An 18,679-nucleotide genomic window follows, 5' to 3' on the forward strand; every position below is an offset into this window, starting at 1 on the left:
AATGTTCTAGTCTATTAGCGTCCTATACGGAATAAATCAATATTAAAGCTAATTAACCCTTTTCAAAGGCATTTTGTCCCAGGTTTTTATTTAATGGTTCAGTGCTGCTTAAAGCATGGATCAAGCTGGATAAGCTCCATTTAAAAAATGGCCCATTTTGAAAACAGTTTAGCAGCTCACTATGACGAATATATTTATCAGGATAAACTTGACTTTTTCAGTTGTATAACTAACTGACCAGGGTTCCTTAAAAGATCTGATAATAAAATAGAGGTGAAAGCCACAGACAAATCTGGTCATTTGGCAATGTTATAACATTATAGGAACTGCTTTCATTCACTGCTTTTTAAAAAATATTTATCTTTAGAAATATGTTAATCGTTACTTTTGAGGATATTCCTAAGGGCAGGAGGAGGGAGTCTCCATATACGATATTTCATTCCAGGTCATACGTGAAATGCAAACCTATGATTTGTCCTTTTTGGAAGAAGCCATGATTTTTTAATAGTGTTCAAACACACAGTGCAAAGCACACACCTTTCAGGACATAAATGACTACTTTGACATATGAAACCCAATGAAAATTATATACATTATTTAAAGAATGTGGCACTCTTCTCCTTTTGTTAGACTAGCAAATCACAGAATGTACTTTAATATCAAGCTATTTTTGAGTTATAAAACAGATGATATATTTTGTACATGAATTAAATTCTTCACAGTACCAGAGGAATTAATTTGTGATGTTATGAAATTTTGATTAGCCTGCTGTAAAATCAGAATTGTTTACCACAAGTGTCTGGATTCTGACTCTTACAGTCTTTCCAAACAAATAATGAAATGAACTGGGGCCGGGGGTGCGGGGGTAGGGAGGGCAGAGTAATTTATGAAAACATGGTACACCATAATTTTGCCATTTTTCTGCAATAAGGATGGCAAATGATTCATGGGATAAAATGAAATATTTCTCACTGTCATTTCAACGGATGTAAGATTTACAGCTTCTTAACTTGGATAGGAAAAACTCTGTATGCATAAAAATGAATTGTAAATCAATTAATGATGGGGATGAAAAACAACAACAAAAAATTGATTTTAAGCAAAGAAGAGAAAATCTAACAAGCAACAAATTAAAAGGGAGAAGCAGCAGCTATTTACTCTAAGACCTTTGAAGGAAGGAGGGAGTGGAGAGGAAACTGCTTGCTTAAAAGAGGGCGTTAAGGTCAGGTTAAAGGAAAGTGATATGTTGATCGACTCATTACATTTACATCGCTTAGACAAACAGAGGAAGGTAGCTTTTAAATCAAAATCGGATATGCCTACATTAGATTTTTAAAAGAAATCACCAAAAAGTTAGAGCCAGTTTTATAGTATTTGGTTGGATAAAGAAATCCTATGACCATGAAGAAAAAGGAGCCTCCAATTCAAGATTCTCCTTTATCTAAACTGTTTTTTAATAGGCACCAAGGCTAAAAGAAAAGAAAAAAATACTTTTCCACTTCCCAACTCCTTGAAACACCACACCGAAGGAAAGCTAGCAGCCAGTGAAGGAGCAAGCCCGGGCTCTACAGGAGTCACTGTACCTGGAGAATGAGAGCAGATTCTGCTTCAGACACAACAAGGTGGGCTTGAAGGGCTCAGAAGCGGGTGGAACCAGTTGTACCACGTGCCATGCTCTACTATCCAAGTGACACTCAATCCTCCCGTCTCTTCCACTGAAACATGATATATTATCCACGACTACAGGATACACACCTTAACCGACATAGTTTCAAGCAACCCCAGTGTGAATATGGGGAACTAACAGGGAACCAATGGTATGGTTTGCTAAGCAACGCAATTCGATGCCGCGTGTGGAGAATGAAGAGAGCCCATTTTGCAAAAGTGGTATCTTGTTTAGATCAAATAAATTTTACTATTCTGGATCAAGCATTTAACAAAATGCCAAGGTATTTATTGATTTTTGACAAGGCCCCACCACCTTCTTAGCACAGGACCTGCAGGACTATCTCTGGTGTCATCATGGCTCACATACCTCACCTTGTGTGCACGTATTTCACAAGTGTGGTAGCTAATTAGACACCTAAAATACAAAGTACAAGCACAGAAGGCTCATCAACTCTCTCTATCTCCTATACAGAAATACTCTCGTTATGAGGGTGCCAGAACAATTTAAAACTTCTGTGGTCTGTTTCCTTCCTAAGTCAAATGTCATCAGGTGAAATCTGCCGCCGATGATACTGCAGCGTTGACCAAGACTGCAAAATGTCGATGTGAGTATCCATTTCGCTTTCTTTGATTACCATAAATTCATTACCATAAATTTTGGAAACTGGGAGCAACGTATTTTGACAAATTTTATGTTGACAAATTTTGAAGTGCTATAAAATTTGATAAGCTAAATCAATGAACAATGTTTTGAGCTGCTATATATTTTTTTCCAGGCATTGAACAAACAGTTCATTGTTCCAAGTCTGTCTGGGGGCCAGTGCTCTGGGTTATTCTATACAATTTCAAAGAAACTTCAGAAGCTCACACAGGCCTTTGGGCACGCAAAACCAAGAGGCAGCGCTTCTAAACCACAAATGGAGACGATGTTTCATATACATGTGTAAATTAAAACATATAAAATAACATACGCATTATAAAATTTGTGTTAAAACTGGTAACAGCTTTACTGATTTACTGACAATGAAAATATATAGCATTTTTTCTGTCAGAGCATTTATCAACACTTGGCAACCCTACACTAACTTGACATGTAAGATGATCAAAATGGATTATGTAATCTTTCCCATTCATTTCTATTGATTTTCCTTATGATAAAATTCATCAGTGTGCCTGGAAACGCTGAGGCTGAAAGGCTCTGGTTGACAAAAAAAAAAAAAAAAAAGAAAGAGAGGAAAAAAAGAATTCAACAGAGTTGAATAGGATGAATGTAATTTTAGAATAGGATTGCACAGATACAGAAGTCGTGCCCTAAAGCCTCCAGCAACAAATTAATACAAATAAACCTGGCAGTCTCATAAAATTGCATTGGTCTATGCAGGGGTTCACTTTTGAGATAAAATTACAAAATTGCAAGTGAAAATAATGTGTGAGTGCAATTAAAAATACAGTTTGTGAAGATATTTTCAAACTTTTTAAACTTCAACAGTAATCAAAGTTATTTCTCTGACTGCAAGTAACATCAAAATGCCAGTAAATAGCCCATTTTAATCAGTTTTATTGATTCATGCTTTCAGTTCTTATTCAGTTAAAAACAAGGCACATTAAATACATCCTCTTATTGCTCTATAAATGCATGCAGCTCATTCTGTATATCAAGAGTAATAAATAATGGTGATAAAACACCAAGACAGTTATAAAAGTGACAACCCAGCCTCAAACATAGTATTTAAGAGTCCAATCTAGAACAATAACCCAACACAATACATAAAAAATGCCATATATGAAAACATGCAGTGTGTATATCGACTCCAGTACTGGGTTTATACTTGATATTCTTTAAAAGCACAGTAGGGCTCTTTTACTCCCTAAAAAGGATTGACATGCAAAACAGTGCAAGTTATTAGCATCGTTGACTTCAATATTATTACATTCATATGCCAAAAATCTTTACAAATACATAAAAAAGGAAATAAGATCAATGATCATTCTTACAGTATGTTTAGTAAAAGAATGAAATTTCTATTGTACAAAGGAGTAAGCTACATATATTTTGAAAAAGACAAAACAAAGCTAGAAACTAAAGCAAAATAGGGAGCATGCATTTAGTAGTAGAAATCCTAAAGTTACACTCAGTAGAAATTGATTGAAAGCAAGAACGTTGCAGCAGCATGAAGGATACGAGGCAGACAACCTTGGCTTAACAAATAATCCAGCGTTATCACTATTGTTATGACTGTGGGAAGGGCTACTGAAAGGAGCATCCAGCTCTCCACCACAGATGGGGGTTCCTTCACCTGAATCCCCTCAAAGCCTCTTTAAATAAATCACTTGATAAAAGACAATCTCTACACACCTCACACCCACCCCAACAGAATCAGCTGATACCATGTTTATGCAAAAAAGAAAATAATTCTTTTGTGCTTGGAATAGATTTTGAATCACACTCACACCTCCCCCCACCCCCCCATTTCTTCTCTCCTTTTCTGAAATCAGGTAAAGAAGCTGTACAGGTTTAATTAAGAACTTACACAAAAATGCAGGGGTGCTTTATTCACAGTAAAGACTTGGAACCAGCTCGTTTCCAAGATGAGTCTCTGGGATTGGTGAAGGAGCGTATGTTTTAGAATTAGCAGATTTTAAGCAAAAGCAGATATGCTCAAAAGAAGAAAAGTGCGTTTTTCTTTGTCCTTAAAGGAACTTCACTCATAACAAAGCATGCAGAAACAAGGCCTCTTTTCAAATACAGCTCTGCCCAGGCCAGTCAGGTTATAAGCCTGGTCCCTACTGTAATGGATTCAGGGAGGATACAAGTCATCGTTGTCTTGATTTAACTAGAAAAGGAGACAGAGAAAGAGAGCGAGCACAAATGTACAATATTGTGGTACATCGTCTCTGATGTTTTAAAGGCCAGCTCTTCTATCTCTGAAGGGTCACTGGGCTCTAAACAGTGAAGTTAGTGTCTTGATAGAAAAACACTAAGTTACAAAGCCACGTGCTTCTATTATTAAAAAAGAAAGAAAGAAAGGAAGGGAGGGAGGGAGGGAGGGAGGAAGGAAGGAAGGAAGGAAGAAACCAGCGTGAAAAAAAAATTCACACCTTAAAAGAAAAAACTTCACAGTGATACCTGGGAGGTCACTTTCTCTGTTTTAGGTTTTCCTTTAGGAAGTGGCAAGTCTAAACTTCATTTAAAAGCAAAATGAGTTAAGGTGCTATCTTCACTGTTTATTTCAGGGGTAGAGGTAGGGGCTTAGGTGCGTGAACCTCCAGTGTGTATATTATGGCAGACAGGCTCATACCCCACGTGAATGAGGCATAAAGATATTCTACAATGTTGACATATATAGAAATAATAGCACAAAAGTGTTTATGTACCAGTCTGAAAAATTAAGGTCTCGAGTCTGCACAATGAAAACCTGACATTAAATAAAGGGTCACATTTCCTATTTCATACACAACGTGATCTTAAAAAAAAAAAAAAGTAGGTAGTTAACTTCACAAGAGGAAGCACAATGAATAAACATTCAGATGACTGGCTAAAATGCCAACAAACTATTGTAAAAGCATACCAAATTGGCCCTTTAAATTCAGTATATTACATATTTACTAAATTCTGGGCAGATTGATTTTTTTTTAACATTTTTATTGGAATAAAATTGCTTCGCAATGGTGTGTTAGTTTCTGCTTTATAACAAAGTGAATCAGCTATACATATACATATATCCCCATATCTCCTCCCACTTGCGTCTCCCTCCCACCCTCCCTATCCCACCCCTCTAGGTGGTCACAAAGCACTGAGCTGATCTCCCTGTGCTATGCGGCTGCTTCCCACTAGCTATCTATTTCACATTTGGTAGTATATAGAGAGTGGTATGGGCAGATTGATTTTTTTGTCTTGTTTTGTCTTTCTGTGAGTGTGTATGTGTGTGATGGGGGAATGCGTGTGTGTGTGTTGAGCGTGGTTTTCTCTTTTTCTTTTTGGTTGATTGAGAACTTTTCTATTGAGTACAGAAGGAGAAAGGCTTTAAGCAATTAAAATGACCTTGAACACTGCAATTTTGTGCCTTTTTATAAATAATTGTAACTAAAGTTAACTAAAGGCTATTTCTATCCTCTTTTACTATCCGTTTACAAATACCCCCCCAAATGATGCAATAACCTGAGCAAAATAGGTCATGTTTGACAGTATCACATGCTCCAAGATCTAGGATTTGGGGATTGAAACTTGTGCTATAATATGTGGACATATAAACACAGGTTTTTAATCCTTAAATTTATTACTACTGTAAAGATTTGAGAAATTTAGTCCCATCCCAATGTATCCAACTTGCCACTTAAATGCTGGTTTTAAAATAAGAAAAGCAAGGATCTTCCTGGCAACTGTAATAGTCAAAGAAAAACCAGCAGTGACTGGGGAAAAAAAATGAATTGCTGAGATGAAACTATCACTGTAACTCCCAGCAAATGTCAATGCTATCCTTATATCTTGTACCTGTGATTCTGGAAGCTTTCAGAGTTTCTCTGAGATTTGCTCCTATAACCAGATCTAAACTTTTTCTTCCTTCTCCAGTTTTGCCAGTCACGCTCTAGATATAAAGTCTGGATGAGGAAGGCAGACAAGCTGGAGGAAGAAGGGGCTGAGGGGTCTCCCCAGAAACACTATCGTTTTAATAGGTCCCACCCCACTCAATTCCTTTTAAGAACAAATACTATCAACAAGCTTAATGTCCAGAGCGTTGTGCAAATCATGAAATGTTTCCAGCTTCTTTTTTCAATTTCTGCCAAAATATTCTGCCTCTAAAACTGACTTAGAATAAATGAATAAACACACAAAAAGGGAGCATGTCCAGTCTAACAGGTCACAAAATTAATGCAAAACATTAAACCAGTGTGCATTGAAAATGAGAAAAAAAAAAGATAAAATACACTTTTAAGAAGCTTGATTGAATGGCAAATACAAATTAAAGGGTATACATTGACATCCTAAAGCTTTGGAACATTTCCCGGTGTTAAAACAAGGCAGCTATCCATATCCGCTATTTTAGATGGTGTAAGTCATCTCTGGTTTGTTACATGATGGTTTGTTGTTCCTGTGTTTGCTGGCTGTGGATTTACTGCTCAGACTCACAGTCCTCCACAGCTTCGGTCCACGGGGATGGGAACTCTTCTGTCGAGGTTCTCCTCCGCAGTTTTCATGAGTATAGCAAGCCGGCTTCCAGACACCCTTCCTTTTTGAACAGCACTCATCAGCTTAAAGAGAAGATAGGCAACAGATTCAGAAGGCCAGCCAGCTTCCTCCCTTCTCCATGGCATTTTAATGGCTACCTTTGCAGCAGGCAGGGGTAATTACGTGCCCCCATCGAAAACCGCAGCAAGTACTACAGCTCACTTAAGAAGAGTACACTTGGGGCTTCCCTGGTGGCGCAGTGGTTGAGAATCTGCCTGCCAATGAAGGGGACACGGGTTCGAGCCCTGGTCCGGGAAGATCCCGCATGCCGCGGAGCAGCTGGGCCCGTGAGCCACAACTACTGAGCCTGCGCGTCTGGAGCCTGTGCTCCGCAACAAGAGAGGCCGCGATAGTGAGAGGCCCGCGCACTGCGATGAAGAGTGGCCCTGCTTGCCGCAACTAGAGAAATCCCTCACAGAAACGAAAACCCAACACAGCCAAAAATAAATAAATTAATTAAAAAAAAAAAAAAGAGTACTGTTTTCAAACATTTCAGAAAGGGGGAAAGGGGCAGGTATTTTGCCACGGCTGCAAAAACTACACCTGTCTAGCAAATCAGCCTGCCTTTAAATGCAAATCGAATGCATCACTTTTTGCCCCTTAATGTGCTCAGAGCATATATTTTTTTTGAGCAACTCAAATATTGAATCTTTAATTCCATTTTAAAATCTTAAAAGGGAATCTCAGGGATTGAACAAAGACAAACCGTGACCTATATTTAACTACTCTTTTTTTAGTGTTACTGTACTTGACAACTTCAAGTCCCCCAAATCCAAATTCCTTAAAGACTTTTTACAGTAATTTACATTTAAGTCCTTGAAAATGGACCCAGAGATCTACCTTAAGAATTAAAAGCACTCCACAGCCCAGATTTTAGCTAATTCATTTTTATCCAGTGGATAAAATCAGAATTAGTCTTGAAATTACATGCAGTCAGCGGGCAAACGCCGTTAATCTGGAAGGCACTGTGCAATTATGAGCATGGGGATTTTTTTTTTTCCTATTCAAGTTGATGTGGTTTTTACTATTTTCTTGATCTCACTTCCTCAATCTTTTTTATCTATTTGTTTTTTTAAAGAACTGATTTAGTCATTCATCAGAAATATATATATATCTGTAAATCCTCAAAATATTTTTAGGGTTATAGTTTTTAGCCTAAAGAAATACATTTCTTAAAAAAGACTTTGAATAAGGGTCAGAGGCATCTGCCAAGGGGCTGGATCAGAATTTCATGACCTTATTAAAAGCTGTTTCACAAGCTATTGCTTATTAGAGATGGACTTCTACATGCAGAAGTGTCATTAGAGCCCAAACCTAAAAATAAAGTCATGTAACCATACAGTATCTATAGAGATCCTTCCATGAGGATTATTTTTAAAAGTCTATATTCAAGATGGTGTTTAATGGGATAAACACGGGCTCTTAATCTTCAGAGAAGGAAAATATTTTATGAAAAATAAAATAAAACCCTGAAAACATACTTTGCATCTGATGAATGGTGTAACAAAGAATGCTGACCTCTACAGATGGAACAATTGATTGTTTATCGTCTTGCCTCTGATTCCATAAAGACTTTCAAAGTTTATCAGCGCTAACAAAACTGAGAGAGCTGGAGTTTTTTTTCTTTATCCAGAAACATTGTATGATGTACCAACCTTTAAAAACTCAAAGTCTTCTTCAAACATTACATATATCTTGAAACCATATTACGAGAAAAAAATAGTATTTGGGTGTGAATATATCTCATAAGAAATATTGTCAGCGTTTTTAAGTTGAAAATTACACTGTGTATTTGTACTTAGTAGAAGCATGAATAGTCTCTTTCATTTAGAATTGGACAAGAAATACTCAATTATTAAAAAGACTCTACAAGAAAGCCTGCAGATGGTTTAAATTATTTTCTGCGTGTTTAACTCTATTGCACCCAAGAAAATTACTTAACACCCAAACCACATAGCATATCCATAAAATTAGACTCATTGTTTCTAAGACCCCAGGTCCTTGAACCCTAAATGCTGTTGTTTATTTACTACATATATGAAACAAAGCATTAACTATTTATCTAAAGAAAAGTTTTCTAAAATCCTGAGACAGACAAAAAAATTTTCTCACAGAAAAAAACAGACAAAAAACGTATGAAATGGTTTCTAATTCCCAAGCATACGTTTTAAACTCAATTTCAAATGTCCACTTAGTTAAACAGTAAGCTAAAGAACTAAACATTCTTTTTTGTAATGCTGGACACAACCTGTGAAAATTTTCTGCATTTAGATTCAACAATGCTCTTATCTGCAGCTCATCTCCAGAGAGACAATTACCATTTCCTTTGCCTTGATCTTGTTTGTTTAACTTGACACAGTGAAGAAAGGGCTGACATTGACCAAAATCCCCAGCATTAATTTATTTCATGTTCAGCATTCATCATTGCCATGGTGCAAGCAAGACCTGGCATTCATTTGAAATACCTGCCCAAGAAGCAGTACAGAAAAAACCTGGCTGCTTGGAAACCAATACATTCTTCATAAGAGCAGAGTACTATGGACAGTTACAAATAATGTATGGGTTTGCTGAGTTTCTTTCTTTTAAGGAACTTTTAGGAATGATGTGTAGCATCCAGTATGAAGTTAAAGTAACAAAATTTACTTCCTTCCTGGTTATGATTAAACAACTGAGCCTTGAGTAAGTGGAAAATTAGAAATAGAAATGCTTGAATTACATGGTCTTGACCCCGAAATATAGGTTTTCTTTCTTTTGCTTTTCAGGTTCATTCTAATGTAAGAATATAATCATCGCATGTTGGGTTCTCAAGTGAATATGATTCTCAAATGAATACAACTCTGATTTCTTTAAACTTCCTCGATTAAAAATATACTTTCCACATTAGAAGTAAAGAAGGGTCCGGTGGTGCTATCCCACGGCATACTCTTTATAAAGCACACTTCTGATTTAGTCCTTTAAGCCATAATTAACTTAGATTTAATCTGAATTGCCCAGCGCAACAGAACGTGTCTTATAAAAAGCAAAAGAACATGCACCACGTAAAGCCTTATCCTTAAGGGCAGACATATCAACCTTTGCTGGCTTCGAAGCTTTCTTCTTTTTCAGAATGAGGTGACAACTGTGGGGACCTCAAAATCCATTCCTGAATATAAATTGACCAATAGATAAAAAGCAAATACACTTGTTTCCTTTCACCACGACTCACCTGCAAAAATTCATTGAGTTCAACCTGTCCGTTTTTATTCAAATCTACTTCATTCAGAATTTCATGTAGTGTATTTTCATCCATTTGGACACTGATACTCTAAGTAAAAGGAAAGCACAAAATAATGAAGTTTCATTAGAAATTATGCGTATCACTTTATCAATGTTACCAGCCTTTCAAAAATTCAGAGAGAAATATTACTTATAGAAAGCACTAGATGAGAAAAAAATTATCTAGTATAATCTTTACGTTCTTCTGCTATCAAAGATATTGAACCAAAAAAAGAAAAATATTACCTCTAATACACGCTGAACATCAACAGTGGTAATAAAGCCTTTTTGGTCTGCATCAAACTTATGAAATCTCTTCTTGTACCTGGAACACAACATTGAATAATGGAAAAATATACTTAGATAAGTGAAGACAAAAAAAAGAGAGATACAGAAACTTATTAGAAGTACCTGTCAATGTCTGAAGGCAGTAGGCTAATTTCAGAGTGATCTGTTAACTGTTCTGATCGAGATTTATAGCCCATTTCATAATACAGAAACTTCTTGGCTGTTTCAAGTTCTTCCTAAAACACAGACACACACAAAGTTCAAAGATTTATGGAAAGAATTATTGATTTTTTTCTTCCTTTTTTTTTCCACTTGGTTTTCTAAAATGAAAGCTCATCCTCCTTTTTCCGGCCAGGTCAATTTTTTATTTCGTCCAGTTTTACTGAAGTATAATTTTATTCAATAAAATTCACCTATTTTGGGTATGCAGTTCAATGTATATCCCACCACGATCAAGATATAGAACATTTCTATCCCCCTAAAAAGCTTCCTTATTCCCATTTGCAATTGATTCCTTCCCCTGACCTCTAGCCCCAGGCCACTGATCTGATTTTGTCACCAGAGTTTTGCTTTTTCTAGAATTTCATATGAAAGTGTTCATATAGTTTGTAGTCTTCTGTGTTTGACTACTTTCATATAGCATGACAATTCCGAGATTCATTCACGTTGTTGCATGTTTTAATATTTTGTTTCTTTTTACTGCTGAATATTCTTCCACAGTATTGACTAGCAAAATCTATGGGTGATTTGGTGACAAAAGAGCAACTAAAAGTGAAGAAGACATCCAGGACTTGAACAACGATTATAATGTGGCATGCGGTACCAAGACAGACATCATGGGGTTAACTAATTCTAAAATTTTGTCACTAGGATGCTGGTAGTTGGGTGGAAGTTACAGAGTCACGAGAAGAAACAAGCTGTTCTATTGAATAGTTACTCTTCCTGTTTTCAATGATCTTGGCCTCAACTGATACTACCTATTGCTGAGAACACTGTCTTTCTTAGATTTCATCACGCCAGTCTCCCAACTAAGAACTTCCAAAATGACTCTATTGTGCTGTATATTGTTCACAAATATCTCTTTCCTCTCATACACACACACACACACACACACACACACACACTTCTCCCCCATAAGTATACTTCTCAACCCCATTGATGTGAGTCTGGACATGTGATTTACTTTGGCCAGTGGCACATGAATGGATATAATATATGCCACTCTTGAGCAAAAGCTTTAGACAAAATTGCACAGTTTTGCTTAGCCTCTCTTGCTCCTGTACCATAAGAAGGGCATGAATCTGAGAGATCCGAAGCCAATCTGAAATATGAAGAAGAGCCACAGCAGCTAACATGCAGCCTTCAGGTAAGATGACTGAAAAGTATGTGCTTCCTATGGTAGACCAGTGAGCTTCTGAAATTGTTAACAGTATAACATAGAAAATGCTTACGAACACAAGTCTTAAATTTCTCAGACTTCCCCTCAAAGGATCTGACTAAATCAATTTGTAGACCCAGATTCTGGCCTGCAGAATAGTGCCAGTGCAAAATGAAACAAGGAAAATAAAACAATGGCACATACTCTTGCAGGAAATGTGTTTATATTTCTTTGTTTATGTCAGTGACAAGTCCCTTCACTCCTTTTTCTTTGGAAGATAAATTTTTTTCTGAGATTATTCCCTTCCTACTTTCCTTTCTCTTAGGAGACATATATATTTTAAAACATAAATATATATATATATATTTTATATATATATATATATATATATATATATATATATATATATATATATAATATATATATTAGCTGAGAGAACTTTTTAGCATGTCTAACTTTTTGCTATGTAAGAACATTAGGAATTTTATTTTATTATATATGTTTATTATATATTTATTTTATTATATATAATAGAAAATATTTATTTTATTACACACACACATATACATGACATATAAGTTATACATAAAACTTGCCTTTGAAGTCACCAAGGGCATTCTTCACTGGCAGATTACTCTCTTCACACAGGAAAATCCAATAGTTATAAATAAAATTATTCTTCCATTGCACCAATTTTGCCCAGTCATTTTCTATAAAACTGGTTCAACGTTCATCTCCTTGGAAGTGGCACCTCTGATACTTCCCTCCAAGAACAAGCTCTTCCTCGAGTCACGTCCCTTTATTGCCTATGTAATTTATCCATACTCCACATCAAGCAAGGAATCGTGGAATTTAAAGCTGAAAGGGCTTCTTTCCCTAGAGGTCACCCAAAGTACCTCCCTAACCCCACATTTCCTTTACAACGCTCCGAAAATAGAAGCATGAGGCCTCCATCTGAAGAAGAGCTCTAGGGCTTCCCTGGTGGCGCAGTGGTTGAGAATCTGCCTGCCAATGCAGGGGGCACGGGTTCGAGCCCTGGTCTGGGAGGATCCCACATGCCGCGGAGCAACTAGGCCCGTGAGCCACAATTGCTGAGCCTGCGCGTCTGGAGCCTGTGCTCCGCAACAAGAGAGGCCGCGATGGTGAGAGGCCCGCGCACCGCGATGAAGAGTGGCCCCCACTTGCCGCAACTGGAGAAAGCTCTCGCACAGAAACGAAGACCCAGCACAGCCATAAATAAATAAACAAATAAATAAAAAGCCAGACCCTTAGCTCTTAAAAAAAAAAAAAAAAAAAAAGATAAAAAAAAAAAAGAAGAGCTCTAGCAATAGGGAGGTAACTCAGTTCCACTGAAAGCAGCCCATAAAGGGAAGACTCCAACTGCTAAAAATATTTATGCTGAGATTAAACCAATCTCTGCAATTCTTACAATTTGTTTGGGATTAGTGCAACTTTCTTACAGTAATTTTTGTTTGTTTTTAAGTTGGGAGGGGTTGTTTTCAATGAAATTCCATGGAAGGAAAGTGAGAGTTTATTTTTTTTTAATTTTATTGAAGTGTAGTTGGTTTACAATGTTGTGTTAATCTCTTCTGTACAGCAAAGCGACTGTTATACACATATATATATATATATATATATATATATATATATATATATATATATTTTTGTAGAGTAGGATCCAAGCTTTATCTTCAAGATACAGTATGTACATATATAAATATGTGGAAATGCAATGTAAGGACATGCAAAATGGTGGGGTAGTACACAGTCTGTAATTTCTTCTTCATCTTTTTTTAATATTTGAATTTTATTTTATTTATTTTTTATACAGCAGTTTCTTATTAGTTATCTGTTTTATACATATTAGTGTATATATGTCAATCCCAATCTCCCAATTCATCCCACCACCACCCCCTCCCCTTACAGTAATGTTTTATAAAGTCTAAGTTTTTTTTTCCTGTATCACACCACAACAAATATCTAAGGATAGAGCTTTCCTCTTTAAGAATTTTCTTTAAGTCTAGAACTACTCTCCTGCATGAGACATGATTTTAAATCCCATCACCATGCTGAATAATTTCTCCCAAACCACAACTAGTCTGTCATATAATAAAATGATCAGAACACAACATAATACTCCAGCAGAGATCTGGCAAGTACCTAGCAAGAAGTAACTATCAGCTTCATCAATCTAGAGATATGATTTCTATTAGGCAGCCTAAGACTGTAATTGCATTTGGGGGCAGCCATGATCCACTGTTACCTGCTGTGCATTCACAGTTAACGAAAATCATATTTCTTTTTTGCATGTGCTACTGTTAAAGTCTTGTCAAATCTATCATGAATGGACGGAGTTGCTTTTCTACCTAATGCAAGGTTTGCTATTTATGTCTATTAAATTATACCTAATGTAATCTCACCCATTGCTTCAAGTTGTCACCAAACATTCACTCTCCCTACAGTTCCTTGCAGGTACACCAAAGATGCATGCCATCAATGTCGTAATCTAGGCACTTCAACCACAGTAGACTAGGTCAAGACCAGAGACAGAATCCTCATGACCTGCTATCAAAGACCTCTTCTGAGGACAGTGATCATTTGACTGGTTACAAATCCACCAATTTTAAAAGGTATCACATGGGGCTTCATAAAATGCTTCATGGAATCCAAATACATTATGTCTATAACATTTCCTCGATCTAACAAACTTGTTGCTCTTTCTGAAAAGAAAATATGTCTGAAATGATTTCTTACTACCTTCCAGTGATCACTACTTCTTGCTAAATGCTGATAAAACAAACTTAAAATGCCATAACCTAGAAAACTGCCCAAGACCAATGCCAAGACCACTAATTTATAGGTTACAAACTATATTTCCCCACCCCTTCTCCCTTTTTGGAATGCGGTACTACATTTGCCTACCTTCTGTCTTCTGGTGCTGTTCCTATTTGCCATATTGCCATAATATTTTAAAGCTCAACAGTAGTTAAATAAATCCCATCTGCAAATTCTCTGAGTACCCCGAAGTATAACATTTCTGGGTTGGCATACAAACTCATTTAGAGCAGCCTCCTATTTGAATGTCTATTTCCTCTTACCAATATTTATTTTGCTCTTCTCACAATGAAAATCATTCTCCTTGACAAAAAGGAAAAAAAGGAAAACAAATTGGTATTAAACTATGAGTTGAAAGGTTCTCTCCCTTCTCCGGCAGTCAAGGGTTTGGTGCTGGTCACCTTGAGCAACGACCTAGGTTAGGCCTTACTTGCATTCTTTTCCATTTTTAACAGTTATTTTTGGTGTTTTTAGCATTTTTGCCAACACTCAGCCAATTCCTGACACTGTTCATACACATGCTTATTAGTCCTGGATACCCTTTCATTGTTGAGTACGTATCTTCCATCTGTTTGATATTTGGTGCTTATTAGCTTGCTTTGTCCATAGCCACTCCATCTCTTCACTTGCTTCCCCTTTATTCTCCTGGCTGGAATCAATTTTGAAATAATTTCTTTTTGTGAGACACCCTCAATCTACTCGAGTGGTCTTCTCTTTAAAGTCTCTCAATGAAATGCATGTTTTGTCTGAAGGTTATAAAGTCTACCTTACCAAATAATACGGCAGCATTTCCCAAAATACATCCTAAAGCAATACTAGTTTCCCTTTCTACCAGCCCTTCCAACAAGTGAGAGCTGGGTCTGTCTCCAAATAAATTGCCTTTTGGAAACTGACAATGCACTTAAGCATTTTAAGGGCACCGAATTATCTGCATTAAAGAAAATGGCTTCATTTGTTTAACTCAGAATTTCCCAAACTCTTTTGACCATGTAGTCATCTTTTCACTGATGTTATATATTGATATGTATTTATAATTATGTATTAATTTATATAATTGTGTAAAACACAACTGGACAATGACACATTCTCTAAATGTCTTCACCAACTCCTCTGTCAGTCCCCAAGTCCCCTAGACAACGCCTTCCTCCCTAACTATTTCTTCCAAGTTGGCTGCATTTGGCCTTGAGTAACAGTTCTCTAAATCTTTCTATAAAGTTTGGAAAATATACACACATTTCTGAGGTATAAATGTGTTGTAACCACTCAATTAAATTTGAAGATCCCTGAAACTATGAGCTATTTATTATTCCCCTAAAATATTTGGTATAATGCTCAGTATACAAGTCACTCATTAAGTATTGACTGGTAAAAACAACCACAATTCATCTACAGAGAGTTATTTATCGCCTTGTTCCTCTTTCACTTTTGCAGGTTAAGTAATCCCAATGCTTTTAACCTTTTCTCAGAAGTCCAGCTTTCTAACCTTTAATTCTTTTTTCCCTCTCCTTTGTTCTCTCTAGACTGTCCACAGTTCTCATTAATACTCCTATGTCTCAGATACTGAGTAATAACTTTAGGTTTTTTATTTCTGTTATTTTGTTTGTTAAGGGGGATGGGAGAATATTTCTGAGTACATAAATCTGCTCATAAAATCTAAACTGAAGTTAAATCTAGTTTCCTCGGGAGGGCTGAACACAAGCAGTTTACAGAACTTTCTTCCTCCTTCTTACCTCCTACAGCCTGAATTCCTGGCACAAAGTACCTTCCTGCATCTTCAGATCATTCCAACCATAATTTTTACAGGAACACATTATCACCAGTCCTTCTATATGGTGAAAATGATTGGCAGTAGCACAGGAGTAAGTTTCATTCTTGTGTTGCCTCAGTATATAGCTTTATTTATTTATTTATTTATTTCATTTTTTTTTTTTTTGAATTTTATTTTATTTATACAACAGGTTCTTATTAGTTACCTATTTTATACATATTAGTGTATATATGTCAATCCCAGTCTCCCAGTTCATCTCACCACCACCACTCCCCAGTTTATAGCTTTAATTGGCCAAACCAAAACTCAAAACAGGAAGAGCTATAAACCAGTCTGGCCAATGCAGAGGCGACAGGGTGGGGTGGGAAAAGGGTATGCTCTGGGATCAGAACAGCTGGTTTCAATCCCAGTTCCACAACCTAATAGTTGTATGAACTCTCACGGGGACTTTCTCCCTAAGCCTGTTTCCTCGACTATAAAATGAGGGTAAAGGTTATGCCTGACAGCGTTGTGATAGGATTAAGGAACTCTTTTCAAACGGTGATTTCTACCATCAGTACACTACATACATGGCGTTAAAATTACTAGAGGAGAAAATGTTAAATGTAGGGCCATGGTTTCACCCCTGAAGACTCTGAGAGTCAAGCCTTAAAATCTGCCTTTTTCCCTACCATTCCCAGGTGACAAATATGTAACCATCTTCAGGAATCTCCACCACATTGAAAACGCTGTAAGGACAAGACCTATGCCCGGTCCTTCCTTACACCTTCAGCACGTGACATACATGCTCCATAATGTTCATTCACTCATTCAATACACATTATTTAGGGCCTTTTATATGCCGGGCACTGAGGGTACAGAAACAAAACAGATCACATCCCTTCCTTTGGGAAGCTTACTTCCGGGAGGTGAGGTTGACAGTAAATAAACTAAATGCATGGTATGTCAAATGAGAATTGATGCTAAAGAGAAAAATAAAGGAAGGAGTAGAAGATGCCATTCGGATTGGGGGCTACTCTTTTATTCAGTCCAGTGAAGAGAGACCTCCCTGGAGTGGAGACCAGGAGGAAGTGAGGGATAGGCCATGAGGACAGCTAGGGAAGAGCATTCCAGGGAGAGGGATCAGTAGGGCTTGAATAAAGAAAAGCAACTCAACCTGTGGGTTGGAGAGAGTGAATAAATGGGAAGAAAAATGAGGGGGATCAGAAAGGTGGTGGCCAGATTACAGAGGGCTCCTGTTATAATAATCCATGTAAGAGATGCTGATAGCCTGAATCAGGGTGACAGCAGTTAAGAAAGGGTTGAACTCAAGCCATTATTTGAAGACAAGTATGATAAGGTTTGCTGATGGGCTTAGATCAAGTATGAAAATAAGATTTAGGCCCAAGCAACCGAAGAGTGGAATAGGTATTTACGACATGGAGAGGTCAGTAATAGCAGTAGTTTGAGGAAGGCAGGAGGAGATCTGAGAGAGATGGTGCTGTGGACTGAATTGTATCCCCCTAAATTCATATGTTGACAGCCTAACCTCCCATGTGATGGGATTCGGAGGTGGGGCTTTGGGGAGGTAACTAGCTTTAGATAAACCTCATTGGGATTAGCACCCTCAGCAAGAGCTCTCTCTCTCTCTCTCTCTGTCTCCCCCAGAAGGCATCTGTTTCAAAGCCAGGAGGAAGGCTCTCGCCAGAACCCAACCATCTCACCCTGGCACTCTGATCTCAGATTTCCAGCCTCCAGAACTGTGAGAAATAAATGTCTGTTATTTAAGCCACCCAGCCTGTGGTATCCTGTTACAGCAGCTTGAGTAGACTAAGACAGGTGGTGTTCAGGAAGGAGGGAGGAATCAACTGTGTCAAGGCCACTAACTGGTTGAGTAAAAGGATGACGAGAGCTGACAAGCACGTTGAGCAACATGAAGGTGCCTGGGGAGTGTGACCAGAGCCACTACAGCAAAGTGGCCACGAAAGAGCCTACATGGAATGGGTTCAAGAAAGACTTGGGGGTGGGGGGGCAGGAACTAAACCAATGAACACAGAGTATTTTCTGAATAAATACATGAAAATGCCTCTGCGCATCACAATAGTTTGGTTTAATTAAAAATCATGACGGTCTTCTGTTTATTACAAGAAGCCCAGGGCTGTATATGTGGGCATCTGAGTATCGCTGGCTTTCTTTTTTTAATTTGGATATAAATATAAAATTTGAAATGACACAAATCAATAAGCATTTGGAGGTCAGGCCATAAAACCACAATTTCCTA

At 37.3% G+C, this 18,679-nt stretch overlaps 1 protein-coding gene across 4 annotated transcripts in view; it reads right to left on the reverse strand.

The window, feature by feature from the left end:
- Positions 1 to 6,580: 6,580 nt before the first annotated feature.
- GPD2 (glycerol-3-phosphate dehydrogenase 2) overlaps positions 6,581 to 18,679 on the reverse strand; it is a 200,414-nt gene continuing 188,315 nt past the window's right edge. For all 4 annotated transcript variants that reach the window (XM_068545088.1, XM_068545089.1, XM_068545090.1 and 1 more), the window contains 4 exons: positions 10,562 to 10,674; positions 10,397 to 10,475; positions 10,101 to 10,199; positions 6,581 to 6,918 (listed from right to left, as the gene is read on the reverse strand). In XM_068545088.1, the coding sequence (XP_068401189.1) occupies positions 6,793 to 6,918; positions 10,101 to 10,199; positions 10,397 to 10,475; positions 10,562 to 10,674 (417 nt within the window). In that variant the 3' untranslated portion in view covers positions 6,581 to 6,792. The remainder of the gene's footprint in view (positions 6,919 to 10,100; positions 10,200 to 10,396; positions 10,476 to 10,561; positions 10,675 to 18,679) is intronic.

This window comes from Eschrichtius robustus, chromosome 5 (genome assembly GCF_028021215.1).
Source record: "Eschrichtius robustus isolate mEscRob2 chromosome 5, mEscRob2.pri, whole genome shotgun sequence".
Taxonomy (NCBI): domain Eukaryota; kingdom Metazoa; phylum Chordata; class Mammalia; order Artiodactyla; family Eschrichtiidae; genus Eschrichtius; species Eschrichtius robustus.